This window comes from Nannobrachium achirus (genome assembly GCF_963921795.1).
Source record: "Nannobrachium achirus genome assembly, chromosome: 9".
NCBI lineage: Eukaryota > Metazoa > Chordata > Actinopteri > Myctophiformes > Myctophidae > Nannobrachium > Nannobrachium achirus.
Window position 1 is genome coordinate 13,905,210 of NC_137818.1, and position 23,269 is coordinate 13,928,478.

Consider the following 23,269-nt stretch of genomic DNA (forward strand, 5'->3'; position numbering starts at 1 on the left):
CTGACACTGTCCATTAAAAACGCTGGTTTCTTTCTATATTGGCCTTAAAAAAAAACACCTATCAGGAGACCAAAAGGGGAGGCAAATGTCATTTTCCCATCTCTTGTAGATATGCGTTGTGTTTTTGTGTTCATGTAGTTCAATTGAATACATGGGACCACAGTGGAAGTCCGCAGGGCTTTTATCCTGTTATCCTTTTAGCTTTAATCTCTTACTGTACTGCACCTTGTGCTGTTACAGTGTTTACATGTCTGACTAATAACATATTCAATCAATCAATCAGTGGTGTAAAGCTGTTGTGAGCTTGTAGATCTGCTATTTTCAAACATTCTGTACTTTTACTTTAAGTGCATTTTGATGACAATACATGTGTACTTTTACTCAAGTAAATTTTTTAATTCTGGACATTTACTTGTAACAGAGTATTTCTACATTGCCGTATTGATACTTTTACTTAAGTAAAACAAGTTAAACAGTAAAACATTGAGTACTTTTTCCACCACTGCAATCAATCAATGTGACAATAAAGTTGATTCTGATCCTGATCTCAGCCCATAAGTATTTTGACGAGCTGCTCTCCCCGGCTGACACGGTGTCAAAGTGTGTCTACACTTTGGATGAGTGTTTTTTCCGCCGACTCTTAAAGCACTCCCCTGGAAGTCTTTATGTGTGGCCGTAACACTTCTTGACAGCAGTGTTTATAGAAAGAAATGTCTCACATGAGTTGGTACGAGCAGTGAAAGCTGACCCCTTAACAGCGCTCGGAGTCCCCATGTGAAGATTGACAGCAGTGCTGGTGCAAATAATTCATAAGTGCTAACCGCTTAAAGGCCTGTTTTATACGGCTGTCGTACGGAGGCGCTGCCATGCGTTGTGAGCTTGTAGATCGGCTATTATCGGTGAAGAGGTTTGATGTAGAGCACTGGGGAGGGGGAAAGAGCAGACCAAGTTCACAACGATCTACAAGTGAGCTTGTAGATCGGCTATTTTAGGCAAAGAGGTTTGGTGTAGAGGGGAAAAAGAGCAGACTAAGTACAGAGTAAAAGGTCAAGTTTATTAGGTAATGACGGCTCAAGTGGTTAAATATCTGAAAACACAAATTGACATGAATCCAAAATACACTGATGATTGTGCTGTCAAACAATGAAACTATATGGAATCTATGAAAAGGTTGTGGGGGGTCCCTGCTTCATCTCTCCCTCAACTAAGGGGTCCTTGGCCTGAAAACATTGAAGGCCCCTGCATTAACATATTAAGCTATCTATGAAATATTATGAAAAATCTGCAACATAATTTGTATATACAGCATACATGTACTGCTTCATCTTGGCATGGACAGAAATAGGGCCCCTGGTCTAGACATTTAGGAGGTAAAAAGTGTTCCTTCTCGATGAGGACATTGTCACAAGGAAGCTTACGGAGGGACGAGGCACTGCAGGCTTTAAGCGAGTGACGAGCCATCAGAGAAAGAGGTAAGAGTTGGATAATAATGTCTGTATGATCCCGGCCGTTAATTGGACCTTCTTCCTAGTCGGTATGAGCGGCGAGCGACGGAGCGCATCGACACCCAGGTGTACAGGGACCGTCCGGGGGAAAGAATATCCACGTTCTGGCATTGATTGGCCGAGGCTCAGAGGGGGAGGCACCGACCGAGGGCCTAATCCCACACATCTTAATTGGATTTAGTTGGACTCTGATTGACATACAGATATTCTTATTCAACTGTATTTTTAGCATTCTCACAATGCAAGGATACCGCGACTGGATGTAGCACTGGTTCTCAACCAGTGGTCCTTGAAGGGGTTCCAGGCGGTCCCCAGCTTAATGACGGAGAATTGGTAACCAAATGGACCCTTATAGATCTTTAACTCTTGAGAGAGTAAAATGAAACCAAATGGACCCTTTTGGGTCCGTTTGGTTTAATTTTACGCTCTCAAGAGTTGAAGTCAACGCCTTGCAGCGCTATCTACCTGCTATTTTCTGCTCACGTCCTCAGAATAGAGATTCTAGGGTTCAAGTCCTTAAAAAAAGTTGTTCTCTTTTTTTGATTAAAAAAAAACCCCCTGTTGAAGTCCCCTGGTTTAAGTGGTAAAACATACATGACTCAGAGCATGACATGACGGTTTCCATTTGGATGAATTCACACAAAGTTCTAAATGATTTTGAAGAGCAAAAAAGAGGCACAAAAAACTTGACCGTTTTAGTTAAAAAAAAACAAAAGAATGAACCTACGTTATTTTGGCACGCAGCCTTCATTAGGGTGACCTTAAGTCACCCCGGTGTTTGTAAGAAATGTTTTTAATAAATACCACAGAAAATTCAAACTTCTTGAACCACGTCGTTGACATTGATTCAATTAAGAAAGTCGATGTAAATTACACACTTCCTCCCACTCCCACGTTCATATGCTCTCTATCTTTTCTTCTCTTAAAAACACACACACACGTAGGCACGCATGTGCGCACACGCACCCACACACGCGCGCCTCACACACTATCTCAGCTCTATATCAGGGAGCCGCTCTGATGATATTCTCAGGTCCTTCTCGTTGAATTGGGCCAGGTGACCCCGTCCTCTACCTTCAGCCTTCTCTCGACAGGGGGATCGATACTTTCCCAGGATTCTAAAAAAGACTCGAGAAAATGTGTTCCACAACAACAGCCGAAGAAGAGAGAGAGATAGAGAGAGAGAGAGAGAGAGGAGGAAGGAACAGAGGAGGAATAGGGAGGAGGAACCTTCAGGGGGGAAACGGGGCCAGAAGACAAGGGAGTACACAGAAGACATGTGTATGAGGGATGGGTGTTAAGGAGGGGTGAAGGAGAAGAAACGGTGTGGGTGGGTGGGTGGGGGGTGATGGGGGAAGGAGGGGAATGCTAGGGGAGGAAGGATGTTAAAGGAGGGGGGTGAGGGAGAGATACGGAGGAGAAAGGAAGGGAGGGAAAGAGAGGGCGAGAGGGTGATGGCCTCACCACTGGGTGAGGGGTGGAAACTGGTGGAGCTATATGGGATTGGGAGGGTGGGGTTGTTGGGTGGGAGGAGGAGAGAAACCGCACGGCCAAATCCTCTGTGCGTATAATTTAACTCTGAGAGGGTTACTTACGAGTGGAGCTAAAATGGTTCTATTTTGAAAACAAATTCCCAACTCTCAAGGTTCGTACACACAGAGGGCGAATTGGCGAATAGCGAATTAGCGTATAATTCGCCTTTTTTTAAAAACCTTATAAAGTCAATGGAAGCATCCACACCAAACGCGAATTTTGAAAAAGCGAAAAGGCGTCTGTTTTTTATTCGCCCTTGTGTCGAATTTAGCAAACGTTCAAAGGCGAATTCCTCTCTCTCTCTGTATCAAAGTAAGCTCACTCTACCCTATTTCAAGAGAGAGAGAGAGAGAATGGTGGAGGGACCTTCACGTTACATTGAGGCCGAGGGGAACGGTGTTTTTCTCCTTTTCCGTGTCTCTCTCTGTGTGGCAGCGTGGCTGCTTGTTACAAGCAGCTTGTAAAAACTACTCGAATGTATTACTGGTAAAAGCATATGGTATGTTTTAGGCTAATTTATAACTGCAAAAAGACTAATGTTTTAAAATAAATCGCTGGGTATTAAATACAAAAGGATCCGAAGTGTAGTGGAGTAGAAGGAAAGTAGGCTACTGGAAATTGGACTGATCTACAAGTACAGGCTACTCAAGTAAATGTAGGCTACTTTTAGTTACTTTACACTGACTTTCTTTTTTTACAGACCGAAACCCATGACATGTTGTCCCGAAATCCTTTTATTTCCGAGAGACCCGATCATTTAATCATTATTAAAACCCTCACTCATTGCAGCCGTGCAGCGTGCGCTGTTAACTGATTGACAGGCAGAAGAAGGCTACCAAGGAATCTATAATATTAAGATCGAAACAAAAGCCAGAGATTAAAAGGAATACTTTTAGGCTATTTTCTAACTACAGAGAGGTAAGTCATGGTTTAACTTGTACGCGGCTTTCTCATCATCCTGGCAGCAGGCTACATTACGCATGCATTACGCACGCACCAATTGATCTTTTCCCCCTGCTGTTAAACTGATCCTAGACCAGCATTATCATCTCACTGTTACGCAGCCATTCATCTCGCTGCCTCACGGCTAACAGACCATGATCCTAGGTCAGGCCAGCCTAAACACAGCACACACGGAACTCCAGTATAGCGCACGCCAGCGCGCACACACACATTGATTGATTGCTTTACAGTTTGCATAAAAAGTAGAAAGTACACACACAGTACGGGTCCTCTCGGGTAATACACATAATGATTGACAGCCCCGTATTCCGAGGGTGATGCGGCCATTCCGACCCGGCTATGATAAAACACTGACCGACCCTGTCTACTCTGCCCCCTGTCTACTCTCTCTCCTTTCTTCTCCTTTCTCCTGTGGCTATGCAGGCAGATATCGCCCCCTCGTTTTTAGGCGAATTAAGCAAATATTATACGCATATTCGCGTCGCTTTTTGGTGTGTATGGAAAAGGGCGAATGGCGAATTCTTCGCCTTTTTGGTTCGCTTATTCACGTCGCTTTCGCTAATTCGCCGGTGTGGACAGAGCTTCAGAGCTACAAAACCTTAAAAGGGGTCCAGCCAGAGGCGTCAATTGGGTATGGTAAGGTATGGCAGCTGCCATACCTTGGCTACAGGGGGGAAACAAATAAAATGTAGCCTACTTCAATCTTAAAGAGGTGGTGCCATAGTTTTGTTCTTTTTCTGGTTTTCATGTGTCAAGGAGGTTGACTTCCTTAGACCCCCTGGTGTGGTTGTTATGAGCAATTTGTATTCCCTTTGTATTTTGGATTTCTTCCTGGAGGCTGACACCTTGTGGGTCAAATGTACCGATCCAAAAAACACAGATGTTTTAGAAGGCAATGGTAGCCAATCAGAAGAGGGCCATGTGAGTGTGTGTGCAAAGTTTGGCATGGATCGGGGCAACGGTGGCCGAGATATGAGTTGGGGAAAAGTGTGACGTGACGAACAGACTGACTGACTGACTGACAGACTGACTGACAGCCGGTGGAGGTTTTGATAGTAACTGCGACCTGACAGTCGCAACAAACCCATACCACAGCGTCAATTTGGTTCCATACACACTGAGTGCTATAGAACTATATCGTTCACCATTGTATGTCTTTTTTTATAGCTGGTGTGAACTAGCTATGCCATCCACTTGGCTAAAAACACATTTATAAACTTATCTTTTTATATCGTTCGTTAGTTAGTGCTCAGTGTGAATGCCCATTTAGAGTTACACCTCTAATACTCAGGATTTGACCAGTGTGGGGTGGGGTTGGTGCAGTAATCTGAGGTACGACATGCAGCGTTTGTTTATTTCCATGGCTCGTTTGGAGGCAGACGGTGTCGGGTAGGAGGAGTGACCCGACCCGGGGAAACACTGGAGGTTGGGGCGGGGTTAAGCGGTGGCGGGGCCATGGGGGGGTGTGGGGGCGGGGGGACGGGGGGCGGGGGGGTGTCAATGGTGGTTTTGGAACGTCCTGTGTGGATCCCAGCTGGCTAACCCCCCATTGTTGTTTGCGGGGAATTTTTGGGAGTCTGGGATTTGGCAAACCAAAACCTTTTTTTCGTTTTTCCCCCAGGGGGAGAGGGTGGCGGCGGTGGGGGAAGGGGGTGGGGTTTCTTCTTTAGTTAGTTGACAATTGAAATGTACAGTACGCATAAAAGAGTCATAAAACATTTTCTTTTTTTTTCTTTTTTGGGTCCCTGTCAAAGAGCAAAAGAATTAACATTCTCTGAATTCTTGGATTCCGCGCGTCGTAAAAGTCAAGGCCTTGTGCACACGCATGTGTGTGTGTGTGTGTGTGTGTGTGTGTGTGTGTGTGTGTACGTCCGTGCGTGCGCGTGCATGTGTGTGACAGAGAGAGAGAGTGAGTGAGTGAGCCTCTGTTTGCTGTGGCAGACTTTTCTCTTTAAACCAACGGAGACATCTCAATCGCACACACTTAACAGTTGCACAAAGAGAGCGTTGGTGCACGTGTGCGTGCGTACATGCGTGCGTACATGCGTGCGCGTGTGTGTGTGAATGAATGAAAGGTCTATTCAATCCGAGGCTCCTGTCTCATCTTTTGTAGGTGAGTTCGGGGGCTAAACTCTAAAAAAGGCATGATGAGGGGCTTTTTGGTTGGGGACCGACGTGGCCCCAGAGACCCTTTCTCCCACCTTTAACAAAAGACAGCCAGAACTCAGGGGCAGGGGCGTCACAAGGGGGGTAAAGTGGGACTGAGTTACTAGGGCCCAAGGTGGAGGGGCCCTAGTAACTTTAGCTATTGAAAAATAGCAGATCTACAAGCTCACAGCGCGGCACCGAGTGCCGCGCTGCGAGCTTGTACATCTGCTATTTTTGAAAAGTCGTCATGAAAATGTGTGCAAATCTATGAATATATGTATTTTTTAAGCGAACATTTGTAACTCAAATTTGGCTTCTGGAGGGTCCCTGGAACTAAATGTTTTGAGATGGGGGTCCGTGGCCAAATACATATCAACTTGGGGGTCCTTGACATGAAAAAGTTTGAGCACCACTGACATGGAAACATAGGTTTCTTGCACACATTTTCACAGTTTTTCAAAAATAGCAGATCTACAAGCTTCCAGCGCGGCACTCGGTGCCGTGCTGTGAGCTTGTATATCTGCTATTTTTCAATAGCTAACATTCATGGGGGGCCCGCAGTGAATCCTTGTACCCAGGGCCCAGAATTTGGTGTGACGCCCTGCTCAGGGGGACAAAAGATCCAATTACTAAAGCCAGCCGAATGCAAGGGAAACATACACAGGACATAGACACGAAACGCAACCAAACGCTCGGGCAAACGTTTCAGCACACACACACACACACACACACAAAACAAAATCAAATAATGAATGTTGTATAGACACGCAGCGTGACAGTTAAGCACCCCTCGCTGAAAGACAAAAATAAAGCAAGGACATGCAGCCACACTTCTTTCTCCTCCTTCACACAAAGGAGACAAAAAAAAAAACGAGAGCTACCAGTAAACAAACACACCAACCAAACGCCTTCGGATATTTTCGCAAAAACAAGCTTCTTCCAAAACAGGCGGACGACGGGAGGGCAGCAGCAATTAAATTGAAATGGACGATATATAAATATATTTACAGTATATATAAAAAGTGTTTCTCTCTTAAACCATTAAGACCGGGAAGGTGGCTTTAGATTTTTAACAACTTTAACCATTCATTTCATGCTTTAACTATTGAAAAATAGCAGATCTACAAGTTTGTAGAACTGCTATTTTTGGAAAAAACAATAGAATGTGCACAAGTCTTTGAGTATGTCGACCTGATTCTATAGACGTCTTCTTCTAAATCAGTGGTTCTCAAACTTTTTCATGTCAAGGACCCCCCAAAATTGCATGTATTTGGTCGCAGATCCCCGATCTCAAAATATGTTGTTCCAGGGACCCCCCGGTACCGAGTGCCGCGCTGCGAGCTTGTAGATCTGCAATTTTTTTTAAATCGATAAAATGTGCGCAAGTCTGTCGACCTGATTCTATAGACTTCTTCTTAATCAGTAGGCTCTCAAACTTTTTCATGTCAAGGACCTCCCAAAATTACATGTATTTGGTCGCAGATCCCCGATCTCAAAATATGTTGTCCAAGAAGCAGAGATTTGAGTTACGAAATGTTGCTTTGAAAAAATATACATTCAAAGATTTTCCAGGCATTTTCACGATTTTTTCAAAAAAATAGCAGATCTACAAGCTCGCAGCGCGGCACTCGGTGCCGCGCTAGCAAGCTTGTATATCTGCTATTTTTCAATAGCTAAAGTATATAAAACAATTCCCAGGACTTAATAGCTTAAACTAAACGGCCAGAAGTTTGTCTGTTGACGTAAGATTTTAAGCTGAGGAGGTGGAGAAGAGGAGGAAGGGCCCTGGGAGGCTGTGAAACGGAACAATACGCGACAACCACACATGTAAACACTGTGGGCCACACGCAAAAAAGGAAAAATGTCACAACAACGCATTTGACTCCATGCCGGCAATTAAGAGAGAGAGAGAGAGAGAGAGAGAGAGAGTAAACATAAAGGAATGGAAATTACAGCGAAATGCTATACATTGTGTTGCTGCTGTTGTTGGGGTGGGAAATGGGTCTATCTATACCGTCGCTCATTTTCCTCCGGAAATCTTGTGGAGAAAGACCTGTGTTTTCGATGGATTCTGTGTTATTTTAGTCACAAGCTATAGTGTTAAAACCTTTCACTGGTTCAATGTGTATACAATCCAATGCACAGACACAGCCCCGCCAAGTAACCCTCCACTTTTCAATTTCACTTCATTGTTCTTTAGAAAATTGCTAAAATCTACAAGCTAGTTGTGAGCTTAATTTGTACGTTCTTTCACAAAGTAAAGCCCTGCTTCATCATACAAGGCCGTCACACAAAAGTAGTGAAAACAGCTGATCTACAAGCACACAACGCCTCACGGTGCGAGGCGTTGTGTGCTTGTAGATCGGCGGATTTCACTAGTTTAAATCATTTTAAAAATGATAAATACAAAACAAACGGTTTTGGACATACAAGGTTTCCACCCGACAACGACGATATATATATATGCTTACAGTACATGCATGTAGATCTGCTATTTTTAAACGGCCGACACATAGAACTATGGCTCAAGTGGTTAAGAGAGAGATGCCATTGTGGAGTCAACTGTCAAGTGAAATCTGATTTTAAAATAACAAAGTCAATTTTCTTGACACACTGTGCAATTAAATCTTTTTTCCCCCCCTTAAATACTGCAGCATAAATATGACCATAACTGTGCTGCTGACACACACACACACACGCACGCACACACACACAGACACACACACGCACGCACGCACGCACGCACGCACGCACGCACGCACGCACGCACGCACGCACGCACGCACGCACGCACGCACGCACGCACGCACGCACGCACGCACGCACGCAACACACACACACACACACACACACACACACACACACACACACACACACACACACACACACACAGACAAAAGCACGCACACAAGGAAGAGAAATTCATCCAAATATTTTCTCACAACAGTGGGAGCCATCCCAGCAGAATGTTCTCTCACTGAATCACTGCTGACTAATCATCTCTGGCATCAACAACACACACACACACACCACACACACCTGTCACACACACACACACACGCACGTGCGCAAAACACAACACGATTATGTTACATTTATGTACGTTTATATTTACGTATATATCTGTTAATAGCTCATACATCATGCAAATCCTGGGCGGTCTAAGTGCAGAGGGCCAAGCAAGACCCTAAATCTCCTGTTGGTTTTGGGAAACTATTTCTCATAATCCCTGTATGTCAGTGCGCTCTAGCCAACGCCAAAACACTCATGACTCCTGAATCGCTTGAGCTCAAGACCCTGATGCTAGATAGGAGAGTGTGGAGGTCTATCTATCTATCTATCTATCTATCTATCTATCTATCTATCTATCTATCTACATTCAGACACACACACACACACGCATGTATACAGTATAGTAATACATCGTTGGCTGGTCTGTAACTTCACAGATGAATCATGCAAAACATGTCTATAATATTCTGTGTGTGTGGGCGTGCGTGTGTGAGAGAGAGAGATAGTAAGTAAACTGTACCCAATACCCATACACAATAAATCCACACAATATAGAAGCTGTGTGTGTGTGTGTGTGTGTGTGTGTGTGTGTGTGTGTGTGTGTGTGTGTGTGTGTGTGTGTGTGTGTGTGTGTGTGTGTGTGTGTGTGTGTGTGTGTGTGTGTGTGTGTGTGTGTGTGTGTGTGTGTGTGTGTGTGTGTGGGTCTGCGTGCGTGCGCGTGTGGGTGAGAATGAATGAGTCAGTAAGTGAGTGTTTACGTGAGAGAGAGAGAGAGAGAGAGAGAGAGAGAGAGAGAGAGAGAGAGAGAGAGAGAGTGTGTGTGTGTGTGTGTGTGTGTGTGTGTGTGTGTGTGTGTGTGTGTGTGTGTGTGTGTGTGTGTGTGTGTGTGTGTGTGTGTGTGTGAGATCATCACGTGTTAATGATGGGGTGTATGGATCAGTAAAGCCTCATTCGTACTCCAGGGTGGAGTGAGCAGCTACTGTATCACCGCCAGGGCAGGAAATTCACGGCGGCCACGACGGCCATGGCCGTCGTTGCCCCTCTCTTTGGCCGTGTGCCCCTCGAAAAATTACATGCCCAAACGGCCACAGTGGCCGTGGTGCCCCGGCGCCCACAGCAGTCCGTTAACTTCATTTCACCGTTTTCCATCTGCCCGATTTTCCAGGCATTACGGTGACAGCAGTGCCTGATTGGTTGAGCTGCTTATATGACCAGTAGTAGATTCGATTTATGCTCGTAGCAGCCGCCGGAGTCCCGCGACACAGTGTTTATACAACACAAAAGCATCACCGGGCTAAACGGGAGTTAAATCTAACGCAGCCTGTTGAATAAATCCGGATGTGCGAACGAATGCCTTCAAACAGAGCTCTGCTGCTAGTCTGTATGTATTTCACGACAATGTGCATTAACGTCACACTGTCATTGGCTGCACCTGTGTGCTGTGCTAGTTAGTTTTGATAATATGAAACGCCAGCTTTCCAGTTGCTCACTGCATGGACGGACACATATTTGTCTCCCGTTGTGTCCAAGCAAGAGAGTGAAAGTTTTTCTCTCTCTCTCTTTCTTTTTTTTTTCAAGCCGCTGCCTGCTGTGAGTGCCGTGCCGTCAACACAAAACGAGCTGTATATCCAATGTGCTCTGTGTTGCTAAAGCTCCCCTTTAAATCACATGTTTGTGCAAGAAAGAAAAGATTGTAAATCCGTTGATCCAAATGAAGACTGAGACTGTACAGCAGCAGCTCTGCAATGAAGCGCAAAGTAGGCTACGCTGTTACGTGTAAAACAATAGGGTGAAGTCAGATAAATTGGGACACTTTTTGGAAGCGCAAAGTATAGGGTGAAGTCAGGTAAAATGGTCTGCTTTTTGGTAATTGGCCTAGGAAACTAAGAAAAAGCAATGTGTGATACTGAATTAGTTTTTATGATTAATAAGGACTGTTGTCAACATGTTTAAGTTAAATTGATGTAATAAAATAAATTAGTTTTGATCCTACAGCTTTTGAAAAACAGCCTAAATAGGGCTAAAGTGGTTCATGTATATAATAATATTATAATTTATATATACAAAGTAACTAGTAACTAAAGGTTATTCAAAATTACAATAACAAATTAAGTACAATACTTAATTAAATGTACTTAGTTACTTTACACCGCTGCACATGGAAAAACATAAATAAACAGCTTTTTGATATTTATTTAATTGAAAGGTATTACATTAGCCTAATTAAAAATGTAATCTTCCTTAATGTTTAAGCTAAATTAATTATGACTGGCGTGGACTTAAAATCATTGTTTTAATTGATGGCCTTCCTGCCCTGGCACTTGGCCTTTGTGCCCTCAAAAATTTGACAACACTAAAGGCCAACTGGCCTTGCCCCTAAAATGACGAAATTCCAGGCCTGATCACCGCGGTGTAGTTTTCTAAAGTCAGGAAACTACAACATTACGTCCATTAGCTGCGGCGAAGAGGCTTCACCTCCACTTGTTATCACCTAAAAAGGTGAAGAGCTATCATTTCACCTGGAGTATGCATGAGCCTTAACAGTAACAGTAAACAGTCCACTCACAGACAAAGACAGGGAGTGAGCTCCGTTGGGGTATATGTTTTAGTATAACAGTATAGTCTCGCGTAGCCAGACAACTATTCCACAATCTCTAGGGGAACAATCTAGAGTCTGGAACTACAGCTCCTGAACGGCGAGTAATGGAAGCTGGCATTTCCGTTCATGACAATATATTTTAAAATGTCATTTCTGCTAAGCAGCAAGCTAAATATGCTTAGATGATTTTTATTTATACTAGGATAATGAGTGCGATGTTAAAAACGAAACGGAAAGTGAGGAGGAGGCTTCATTTCCGCTTTAACCGGCTACTCATCGTAAGAGTTTCCGTCTCCCAGACTGTATGACGGGAGCATTTGCAAATCGCGGGATTCAACAGCAGCGATGGAGCTCGAAACACAAGCCTGTTACATACTCGATAGCACATTTATTGAGTACCCGGTATCAATAAGCTTTGGGCTTATCAAGCCTGTTATCGAGCATAGCGGCCCGTGACGTCATGTTTAAACAATCAAGACAAGAAATGATTACAGTACTATTCCTAATATAAAGCCATTTAACACTTATTGCACATGCAATGAATGGTTGTTTTAATGATAGGCAAAATATTGTTTTACTTTTGTTAATTGTTATCTTCATAGATGATGGTCAGCCACAAACTCAAAGTCACAAATCAAAAGTCTGGCTAATAATAAAAGATTCTGTTCAGAATTCGTCGTCTCACATCTTTCCACAAACTATCAGAAAACGCTCAATAGTGGGCTCCATAAAAGCCCGGCTCAATAAGCAGGATCGATAAGGTGCTCATTATCAATAAAAACTAGAGATACTGTTCCTACGAAACAGTGTGGGCTCGCTTGTACTATATTCTGCAGCGTGCTAATTGTCATGTGAAGCTCAACCAATACTCCAGCTAACACCACTCCCAGATGTTCCGCGCCTCATTGCCTAAGGGCCCTGCCTTTGTACTGTCTGCGACGGAACTCACGCAACGGAACTCATGCGACGGAACTCACTACATAAATAATGAAGATAACAGACTGGTCTCGCCTTTCAGGCGAGCCCACAATGAACGAGCTTCACCCCTAGTCAACAGTCTGGCCACGCGAGACTGGTGTAACAGTAACGGTAAACAGTCCACTCACAGGACAGGGGGTGCGCTCCTTTGGGGTGTATATATATCAGTATAACAGTAAACAACGGTCCACTAACGGGACAGTGGGTGCGCTCCTTTGGGGTGTATGTATCAGTATAACAGTAAACAACAGTCCACTCACAGGACAGGGAGTGCGCTCCTTTGGGCAGGAACTCCAGCAGAGGGTTGTCCTCTCCCAACATCTCCGCCCGCAGCGACAGCAGGCTGTTCTTGCTCATCAGCGCCGCCTTCAGGTTGGCCACCGACGAGGCCGTGGTGGTCCTGTCGGTCCTGCCGGTCCCGCCCTCCTCCGATTCGCCGGCGCCCATCAGGAAGCCTCCTCCCGCCGCCTCGGCGGCCTGCAGGGCCTCCTCCTGCTTGAGGAAGAAGTCCAGGCGTTCTCCTCGGCTGTCCGAGCTGTTGGGCTCCGTCACGTCTGGAGGAGAGAGAGAGGTCGTTTAAACCTGTGGTTCTCAAACATTTTCATGTCGAGGACCCCCAAATTGACACTTATAACCACATTTGATGTAAATTTAACTCAGAGAGTACAAATATGTACACTCTCTGAGTTACATACCCATAAGGGTCTATTTGGTTGCCAACTATCATTTAGCTGGGGACCCCCTGGAACTCCCTCAAGGACCCCTGGTCCTTTTCCACTTTGAGAAACAATGATTTAAACAGTGGTGGAGAAAGTACTCACATTATTTACTTAAATAAAAGAATCATTACTGCAATGTAGAAATACTCTGCTACATGTAAAATTCCAGAGTTGAGATTTAACTTGAGTACAAGTACAAAAGTATTGGTGTCAAAATGTACTTTAAGGTACCACAAAGTAAAAGTATTCATTGTGCAGAACGTCCCGTTTCAAGTTTTCAAATGTATAAAAATCTTTTTGAAAATAGCAGATCTACAAGCTCACAATGTGTTGCATCGGGACGCAGTGTGAGCTTGTAGATCGGCTATTTTCAAATGGCCAAAATGTAGGCCTATAGAGGGTTTGCGCATGCATGAAGTGAATGGCAAATGGAGTGGCAAAGGGTGCCATGGCATTGGTCCGGTCTCCATGTCAAGGATCCTCACAATTACATGTATTCGTCTCCCATCTCAAAACATGTTGTTCCAGGGACCCCCAGAAGCAAGGATTTGAGTCAGATGGTACAAAAGTGGATTCACAGTGGTCATTAACAGTCCATTATTTACACGTAACACTGACAGATATTACTCTAGTGAACCAGGTGATATACTGTAATGGCTTTGAGGCATTTCACTGCAGGGTAAAAAGAAAAGAAAAAGACCCAACGTTGGAGCTATTCTTGCGAGGCTCTCATCCGAGTGATCGTTCCAAATCACCCTCATTGTTGGGATTCATCTCTCCCCCATCTCCCCCCAGTCTCCCTAACGCGCTTGTCAGCCGCGATCAAAATCACCAAGCCACAATCACACGGCAGATCAAAGTGATAGAAAGTGGAGCGAGCGAGCGAGCGAGCGAGCGAGTGAGCGTGTGTGTAAAAACGTGTGTAAAACGGTAAGGTAACAAGGCACAAAGACAAGTGTACACCAGCGCACGTGTGTTTAGCCGTCAGCGGTGGTTTTGAAAAAGAAAACGGGGGAAGGAGGAGGAAATAAAATAAGAAAGGTGTAGACCAGCTGTCAGCCGTAGAACAAGCTGCTTGAGGTTCCTGCGCAGATCAACGAGACCCTAGCACTTATGACAGCTCCTCTCACCACACACACACACACACACACACACACACACACACACACACACACACACACACACACACACACACACACACACACACACACACACACACACACACACACACACACACACACACACACACACACACACACACACACGCGCACACACACACTGACACGCAGCCTCCTAATAGCTACATAAATGATGACAGACTGCCTTCCGGAGCAGAGACACGAGTCGAGACTAAAAATACACAGATCGCACATCAGGGAACCTGTGAGCCAAGGAACGTTGTCTCTTTAACAACCCTGACATGGAAAACAAACACACGGTCGCGCAAACACACATGATATGATGTCAGATATACAGTACATACAGTACATACATACATGGACTGTATGTACAGACACCAATCGTCGTTATTATCAGGCAGAATCCTCATACATGATACAGTACATACATGCACTCGCACACAGACACCAATCGTCGTTATTGTCAGGCAGAATCCTTGTATCTCCATGTATATCTATATGTGTGTACAGTACAGTACTGTAACCCAGAGGTTGTCAACCTTCTCAGGCCGCGACCCCCAAAATAATCATATTTTAATTGGAGACCCCCCCACCCTGACGAGCACTATGAGTTGAGGCATAACATTTTGTATAACACGGTTCTATTGTGAAAATAGCCAATCTACATGCTCACAACGCCAGCATGTAGATCGGCTATTAGATCGGTTGAGAGAGAAAAGAATGTTGCATATTAAGTTAATCATCTGAGGACCCCCAAAATAATTTGGTGACCCCCCCTGGGAGTACCGACCCACAGGTTGAGAACCACTGCTGTAACCAACAGACTAAACAATAACTATATTGTATCCATTCGGAACACAGCTTCTGTTTTACCCCATGCTTTTTGTTGGATATACACACTGACACACACACAGCAGCAATACAAAGTCAATGAGAACAAGAACATCCCCCCCCCCTGCTGTGTGGAACATACAGAGGTTGCAGTGCCAGTGTAACTGAAGAGTTTCCTGTGTATTGTCTGCATGTGCGCGCAGGGGCGTCACATGGGGGGGAGGGAAGTGGGACTGAGTTACTAGGGCCCAAGGGGCCTGGAATTATTTTATACTTTAGCTACTGAAAAATAGCAGATCAGAAAAGTTGTGAAAATGTGTGCAAATCTTTGAATATACGTTTTTTTTTTTTTGCGAACATTTGCAAACTCAAATGTTGCTTCTGGGGGGGTTCTTGGAACTAAATATGGGGATGGGGGTCCGTGGCCCAAATATATATCATTTTGGGGGTCCTTCACATGAAAAGGTTTGAGCACCACTGACATAGAAACATAGGTTATTCAAAAAAAACTTAGAAGGATTTGAAATATTCAAAGACTTTTCAAAGACACATTTTCTGCGAGCTTGTATGTCTGCTATTTTTCAATAGTTAAAGCACAAAATGTGAGTGAATCCTTGTGCCCATGCAGGGCCCAGAATTTGGTGCAACACCCCTGCATGTGCGCGGCCCGGCAGAGTTGCAGCCATGTCAAGGTGACAGTGGACAGCGGAGGGTTCTCCTCTACGTCTGGAATACCGATGATGTTGATGGGCGGGCGCCGATGGCACGCACACACCGCTCATTCTGCTGCCCGCTGCCCGCCCACCGGGTCGGTCAGTGTTGATCACAACAGGGACGTGCAGAGAATGTTAGAGAGGCAGGGGCTGGAATTTCTAAAAGGGCCTTTTGGTGAAAATATGGAAAATAAATAGCAGACCTCCAAGCTCGTTGTGAGCTTGGAGGTCGGCTATTTTCAGTGCTTGATACCACACTGAACTGAGCATTATCAAGTCAATGCTGGAGATGTGGAGTAACGGCATGGATTTCTACACAGAGAGGGCAATTCTTTCAACATAAGATGCTGCGTTCAGGTTCAGGAGAGTTTGGACAAGGCAATTCTCTTGAACGCTTCTCTCAGGTACTGTATGGCATAGTATGGAAGGAGTGCATTTGCGTTTCTTTCACCATAGTAAAAACTGCATTCATGGTCTGGAGAGAGGGCACTTTTGACGGATGAAAGGGCAGTGGGGCTCAAGCCCCCTTTGATATCTATGTGTGCACGTGCCTGGATCACGCACGCACGCCATGCCACGCACACACATTGCTTGAGCGCTGTCACCCATTTGTCAAGCGGCGTGGAGAAAGGAATGAAAAAAAAAAGATGGATGGAGATGGATGGACGGATGGATGGACAAATAAAAAGAGTGCCATGCAGAGACAGAGAGGAGAGAAAAAGAGGGATGGAGTGAGAAAGAGAGAGAAAGAGAGAGTGATATGTCCCTGGAACAGAAGTGCATTAGGGCATTAACGAAAAAGTTGACAAGTCGACTCAGTCGACTTCATTACACAAGTCGACTCCCACCAGAGAAAGTCGAAAGTCGAAGTTGAAAAAACAAACGAAAAAACGTTCTGTTGTGAAAATAGCAGATCTACATGCTCACAACGCCTCGCATTGTGAGCATGTAGATCGGCTATTTTCACAATTTCTGCCTCTATATATTTGACAATTTGGACAATGTTTAATTTGTCATTTTAGAGGTATTAAAAAGTCTTTAAATCGGCACTTTAGAAATGTTCAGATACCCCCTGTACACTTAAACTTCATGTTGGTTTGTTTACAGTTGCGTGAGAAAACAATGTTTCACATTAAGTTAATCATCTGGGGACGCCCCCAAAATAATTGAGGGGTCGACTTGCAAAAATCACAAGTCGTTAATGCCCTAACATGCAGTGATTGGCACAGCAGCATTTCTCTCTTTTTACCCCACTTTCTTTCCTCTTTTAACGTTTCCTTTTTCCCCCCCAACGCGACGGCCATGGTTTTGCAGCCTGCCGATAATATCGATAATATCGCTTATCGTCCCATCCCTACCCGAAACCGGATCAAGGATTTTTTGCCCGCGTTTTTCTGGAGGGTTGGAGAAATGTTCATTTAACCCAGACAGTGAACCAAATGGACCCAAGGGTCCATTTGGTTCCACTGGGTACACTGTGTGAGTTACTGTGGTGGTGTACACATCCACTGTGATCAAACCAACAGCCAATAGAATCAGATAGAGAAGAGAGAGAGAGGATAAGGAGACAGATCGAGCAAGAGAGATTGAGAGGTGGGTGGGTGGGGGGGGGGGGTGTTCATTTGAGGAAGGAAGCTGAGAAGATAGCTCTCACACACACACACACACAGACACACACACACACACACACACACACACACACACACACACACACACACACACACACACAATACAACAGACACACACGCACGCACGCACGTGGCCCCGCACACACACACCCACCCACTGCTAAACCACTCACACAAACAGACAATCACACTCACTCACTCACACCAACCGGGCCGCGCACACACACACACACGCAAACACAAACGCGCACGCTATAGCCGGCACGCACATCATCTGTCTGTCCGTCCGTCCGTCTGTCTGTGTGTGCGCGCACGCACACACAAACACGCATGCATGTGCGCCCGTGGGCGTGCGCAAACACACACACACACACACACACACACGCACAAAGTTAATTAAGGAGGGGGTGTGCGGGGTTGATGCAAGGGGCACGAGGTGCAGGAATTCATTAGAGCCCCTGCCCCCCCCCCCCTCCCCCCTCCCCCCCCCCACAGTGGGCAGAGACACAGCCACAGGGAGTCAATCAATAACATGGATCTTACTGTTGGCCAACAACAAACACACATACACACACACACACACACACACACGTGCGAGTGCGTGCACCAGCGAAGAAAGCAGCAGAGGCGAGCGAATGAGGAGAGGGGGTGAAGAGGAGAGAGAGAGAGAGAGAGAGAGAGAGAGAGAGACCACCTCTGACCCCCATCTCCTTCCACTCATTTGCTCATTGGACGAGAGGCTGACCCCTGACCCCTCGTGTTCCGTGCATCCCTTGGAAGGCGTATCGTTCCACACAGATGGAACGCGTCCGTCTGACCGACCGCCTGTCCATCTGTCCGTCTGTCTGTTTGTCTGTCTGTCCGTCCTCGTTGCATTCGTACAGTATAACAATGCTTCAGTCACACTCACAAAAACCGGACAGATGGTGGCGCTAGATGGGACAGATGCATTTTGATGACGTGACTGTTAGGGTTGGGTATCGTCAGCGATACTTTTAATGGTATCGATTCAATGACGTCGATACTATCGGTATCGGTTCACGTAAAAACAAACGATACCTTGTTTCGATACTTTTGAATGCACCCCTTGCCGGTCGCATCTGTAAAATTGGGCTACTGAGAGTTTAATGACTGCTTTAGTAGGCTACACTCGTTACTGTGAAAATAGCCAAGAATAGCCTATAATGTTTATTATCTATCTATAAATGCGACAAATCTCTGTCTGTCTGTTTGTTTGTTTGTTTGTTTGTTTGTAATCCGCGTATCTCGAGAACCGTTCGTCCCACCGGCTTCAGATTCGGCACGCGCGTTCCCCGCCGCCGCGCGGAGTGCAGTGCCGGGCCTCGACCCGACCCGACTCGCGGTTTTCCGAAACCGGCGCGAAACGTTCGGAATCTCCTTATGCAGAGCTGATTGTTGACATCAGGCTGTTCCGGAGGAAATCGGCGCAAGCGCTGAGTCATTGTGACATCACTTCATAAAAGGCTCTGACATCACGTACGCCACATGAGTCAACACAAAATCTCTGTGAATGTGTATGTATTATGTATGTAATCCGCGTATCTCGAGAACCCTTCTTCCCACCGGCACGCGCGTTCTCCAGATATGGGCATAAAGTCTGACATCAGAGTTTTCCGCAACCGGTACTGTGTGTGCAGAGATCTTCATATATGGGCATAAGTGGACAAAGACAAACAGATGGTCAAAACGGGTCCTATGACAACAGGTATATTGGGGTTTGCATTAAAGGCTGGGGCATTCATGGGGTTTGCATTAAAGGGTGGGGCATTCATTCCCTATTTCAAATTCGGCACGTGCGTTCCCCACCGCAGCAGGTAGTGCAGTGCTCGGCCTCGACCCGACCCGATACACGATTTTCTGGAACCAGCACGAAAGGTTCGGATTCTGATGTCTGACATCAGGATTTTCTGGAACTGGCACTGTGTCTGCATAGATCTCCATATATGGGCATAAAATGGATGCAGACAGACAAATACAGATATCTCCATATATGGGCATAAATGGACACAGGCAAACAGATGGTCAAAGATCTCCATATATGGGCATAAAGTGGACGCAGACAGACAGATACAGATATCTCCATATATGGGCATAAATGGACACAGGCAAACAGATGGTCAAAACGGGTCCTATGACAACAGGTATAATGGGGTTTGCATTAAGTTTGTCTCCTCCTCCATCTGTTTGTCTGTGTCCCTTTATTCCCATTATGGAGATCTCTGTATCTGTCTGTGCCTCCGACTGTGTTGCAGACACAGTGCCGGTTCCCCCTTTAATGCAAACCCCATTATACCTGTTGTCATAGGACCCGTTTTGACCATCTGTTTGAAAAAGCGACAGAAATCTCATATATGGGCATAAAATGGACGCAGATAAACATATATCTCCATATATGGCATATATGGGCATACAATGGATGCAGAATCACAAAGATCTCCATATACGGGCATAAAAGGGACACAGACAGACAGATACAGAGATCTCCATATATGGGCATAAAATGGACGCAGATAGACAGATATCTCCATATATGGGCATATATGGGCATAAAATGGACCCAGAACTATAACTGCAGTGATCTCCATATATGGACATAAAATGGACACCGACAGACAGACAGATACAGATATCTCCATATATGGGCATAAATGGACACAGGCAGACAAATGGTCAAAACGGGTCCTATGAAAACAGGTATAATGGGGTTTGCATTAAAGGGCGGGGCATTCATTCCCTATTTACATTGTTCCGAGTTGGCCAGATCGCCGACTATACGCTGGGCCGCAGCTTCTAGTTATGATAATGATCCAACGTCTATAAAATAGCCCATAGAAAAAGGCAAATAATAATTATAATAATAATAATAAATAAAAAGTATCGAAAATGGTATCGAAAAAGGTATCGTATCGATTCCCAGGTATCGAAAAAGGTATCGTATCGATTAAAAGGTGAACGATACCCATCCCTAGTGACTGTAGAGATACTGTGTACCGGTTTGTGTGATTTTAGGGCAAAATCGGTATAGGAGCAGTGTCCAAAAATGTGTCTTGCTAGAATCGGCCTCATGGTGGCACTAGAAGAGGGCCATGTGAGAAATAAAGGGGTGGGGGGCAGCCAAGGAGTGTGTGTGCAAAGTTTGGCATGGATCGGTGCAACGGTGGCAGAGATATGAGTAGGGGAAAAGTGTGACGTGACGGACAGACTGACTGACTGACTGACAGCCGGTGGAGGTTTTGATAGTAACTTTTTAGATTCATGTCAATTTGTGTTTTAAGATATTTAACCACTTGAACCGTCAATACTTAACTAATAAACTTGACCTTTCACTCTGTACTTAGTCTGCTCTTTTCCCCTCTACACCAAACCTCTTTGCCTAAAATAGCCGATCTACTGCGAGGCGTTGTGAGCTTGAAGACCTTTGGTTTAAGCCATTTAAAGACCTGCGGATGCGCTTCTAAAATCCTAACAGTTTTCTGAAACACTTGTGTTGCTAACTTGCTACTGTATAATATCAGTGGTGGTCACACGATTACCTTTACAAGGACCACCCAAAATCATACATTATGTATTTGGCCACGGCCAAACCCCATCTCATAATATTCTGTTCCAGGGACCCCCCAGAAGCAAACGTACGGTATGAGTTAAAAAATGTATGTATATTTTTGGATAGCCAATGCATAAAGCTTTTAAGTTCAAATCTAAAATGACACAGAGGGGGCTTCAACAGGGGGGTCCTCCAAATCGCTGTATGGTAGAAACTTGTCCTTATTCTGAGAACATTAGCCAAAAATAGATCGTAGATTGGAGATCGGCAAAGAGCTTTGGTGTAAGGGGGAAAAGAGCAGACTAAGTACAGTTACAATTACAGAGTGAAAAGTCATGTTTATTAAGTATGGACGGTTCAAGTGGTTAAATATCTGAAAACCCAAATTGACATGGATCCAAAATACACTGATGATTGTGCTGTCAAACCACAAAACTATATGGAATCTATGAGCAGGTTGTGGGGGTCCCTGCTTATCTCTCTCTCAACTAAGGGGTCCTTGGCCTGAAAAGGTTGAAAACCCCTGGTGTAAAGCAACCAAGTACATTTACTCAAGTACTGTGCTCAAACACAATGTTGAGTTACTTTTACTAAGCTGCATGTAACTATTACAAAACATACATTAACCAATTATTATGCCCGATTTTACATCTATAGCCCCATTTAGTTTTTTATCTACAAGCTCACTTAATGGGTTGTAAACGTGACACGTTGGGAGCTTATAATGTATAGTAGATGTACTATTTTCAAAAGACGTTGTGAAATGGGATACACTTTACTTAAAGGCCCACTGACACGCCCCAAAATTATAATAGTATGATACAGTAGGTCATGGTCTCTCTGAAAACGGTCTGAAATAGTCTGAAACTCATGTCACAGTGTAATCTCCCTCTCCCCCCAACAACAGATGACCAGTACAGTAAGTAGTCTAAGTACAGTCAATTCATTTGATTTACTTATAATTGCGCATTCCCACAATGACATCATAAAAATATTAACTCATATTTTATGACTTTTTAAAGTGACAGTACTCCTTTAGGTGACAGTACCCCTTTAAGTAAAAAAAAAAAAGATAGAAATCTGAGTATTTCTTCCACCATTGCTTATGATATGAGTTATGGCCGCTCCATAACCTGCCCGTATAAAAACAGCCTATACTGGCGGTGCAGTGAATCACCCTCATCTTCATGAATTCCAAAAAAGAACGTAAGAAAAACTAAATATCTGTCATCCACGTGGGCCGGTGAGTGACAGCAGCTGCCATGCGTTATAGCACGCGTTGTCACGCCGGCGTGCAGCGTCTCTCGGATTATTAAGCGTGCGGTCGGTCACACACACACACGCCCGCAAACTGAACGTTCGCCTCGCGTTCGACTGCCATCCTATATGCGAGGGAAGGCGCCGACAATGACACATCAGAAACACATCGTTCTATGCGAGCAGGGGAGTCGCACCAAATTCTGGGCCCCGGGTACAAGGATTCACTGTGGGCCCCCCGTGAATGCTTTAACTATAGAAAAATAGCAGATATACAAGCTCACAGCGCGGCACCGAGTGCCGAGCTGCGAGCTTGTAGATCTTATATTTTTTAAGTCTTTGAAGTCTTTGAATATTTCAAATCCCTCCGAGGTTTTTTGAAAAACCTATGTTTCTATGTCAGTGGTGCTCAAACTTTTTCATGTGAAGGACCCCCAAAATGATATGTATTTGGCCACAAACCCCCATCTCAAAATATTTAGTTCCAGGGACCCCCCAGAAGCTAAATTTGAGTTACAAATGTTTGCTTAAAACAATACATATATTCAAAGATTTGCACACGTTTTCACGACTTTTCAAAAATAGCATATCTACAAGCTCTGAGTGCCGTGCTGTGAGCTTGTATATCTGCTATTTTTCAACAGCTAAAGTATAAAATAATTAAGGCCCCTCCACCTTG

General features: G+C 44.8%; 1 protein-coding gene across 1 annotated transcript in view; it reads right to left on the bottom strand.

Annotated features, from left to right (window-relative positions):
• The window catches only part of zbtb46 (zinc finger and BTB domain containing 46), a gene marked incomplete at both ends in the record, with an annotated part of 72,258 nt that overhangs the window by 19,699 nt on the left and 29,290 nt on the right, over positions 1-23,269 (bottom strand). Inside the window, one exon of the mRNA XM_080732566.1 lies at positions 12,999-13,292. Within this exon, the coding sequence (XP_080588692.1) occupies positions 12,999-13,292 (294 nt within the window). The remainder of the gene's footprint in view (positions 1-12,998; positions 13,293-23,269) is intronic.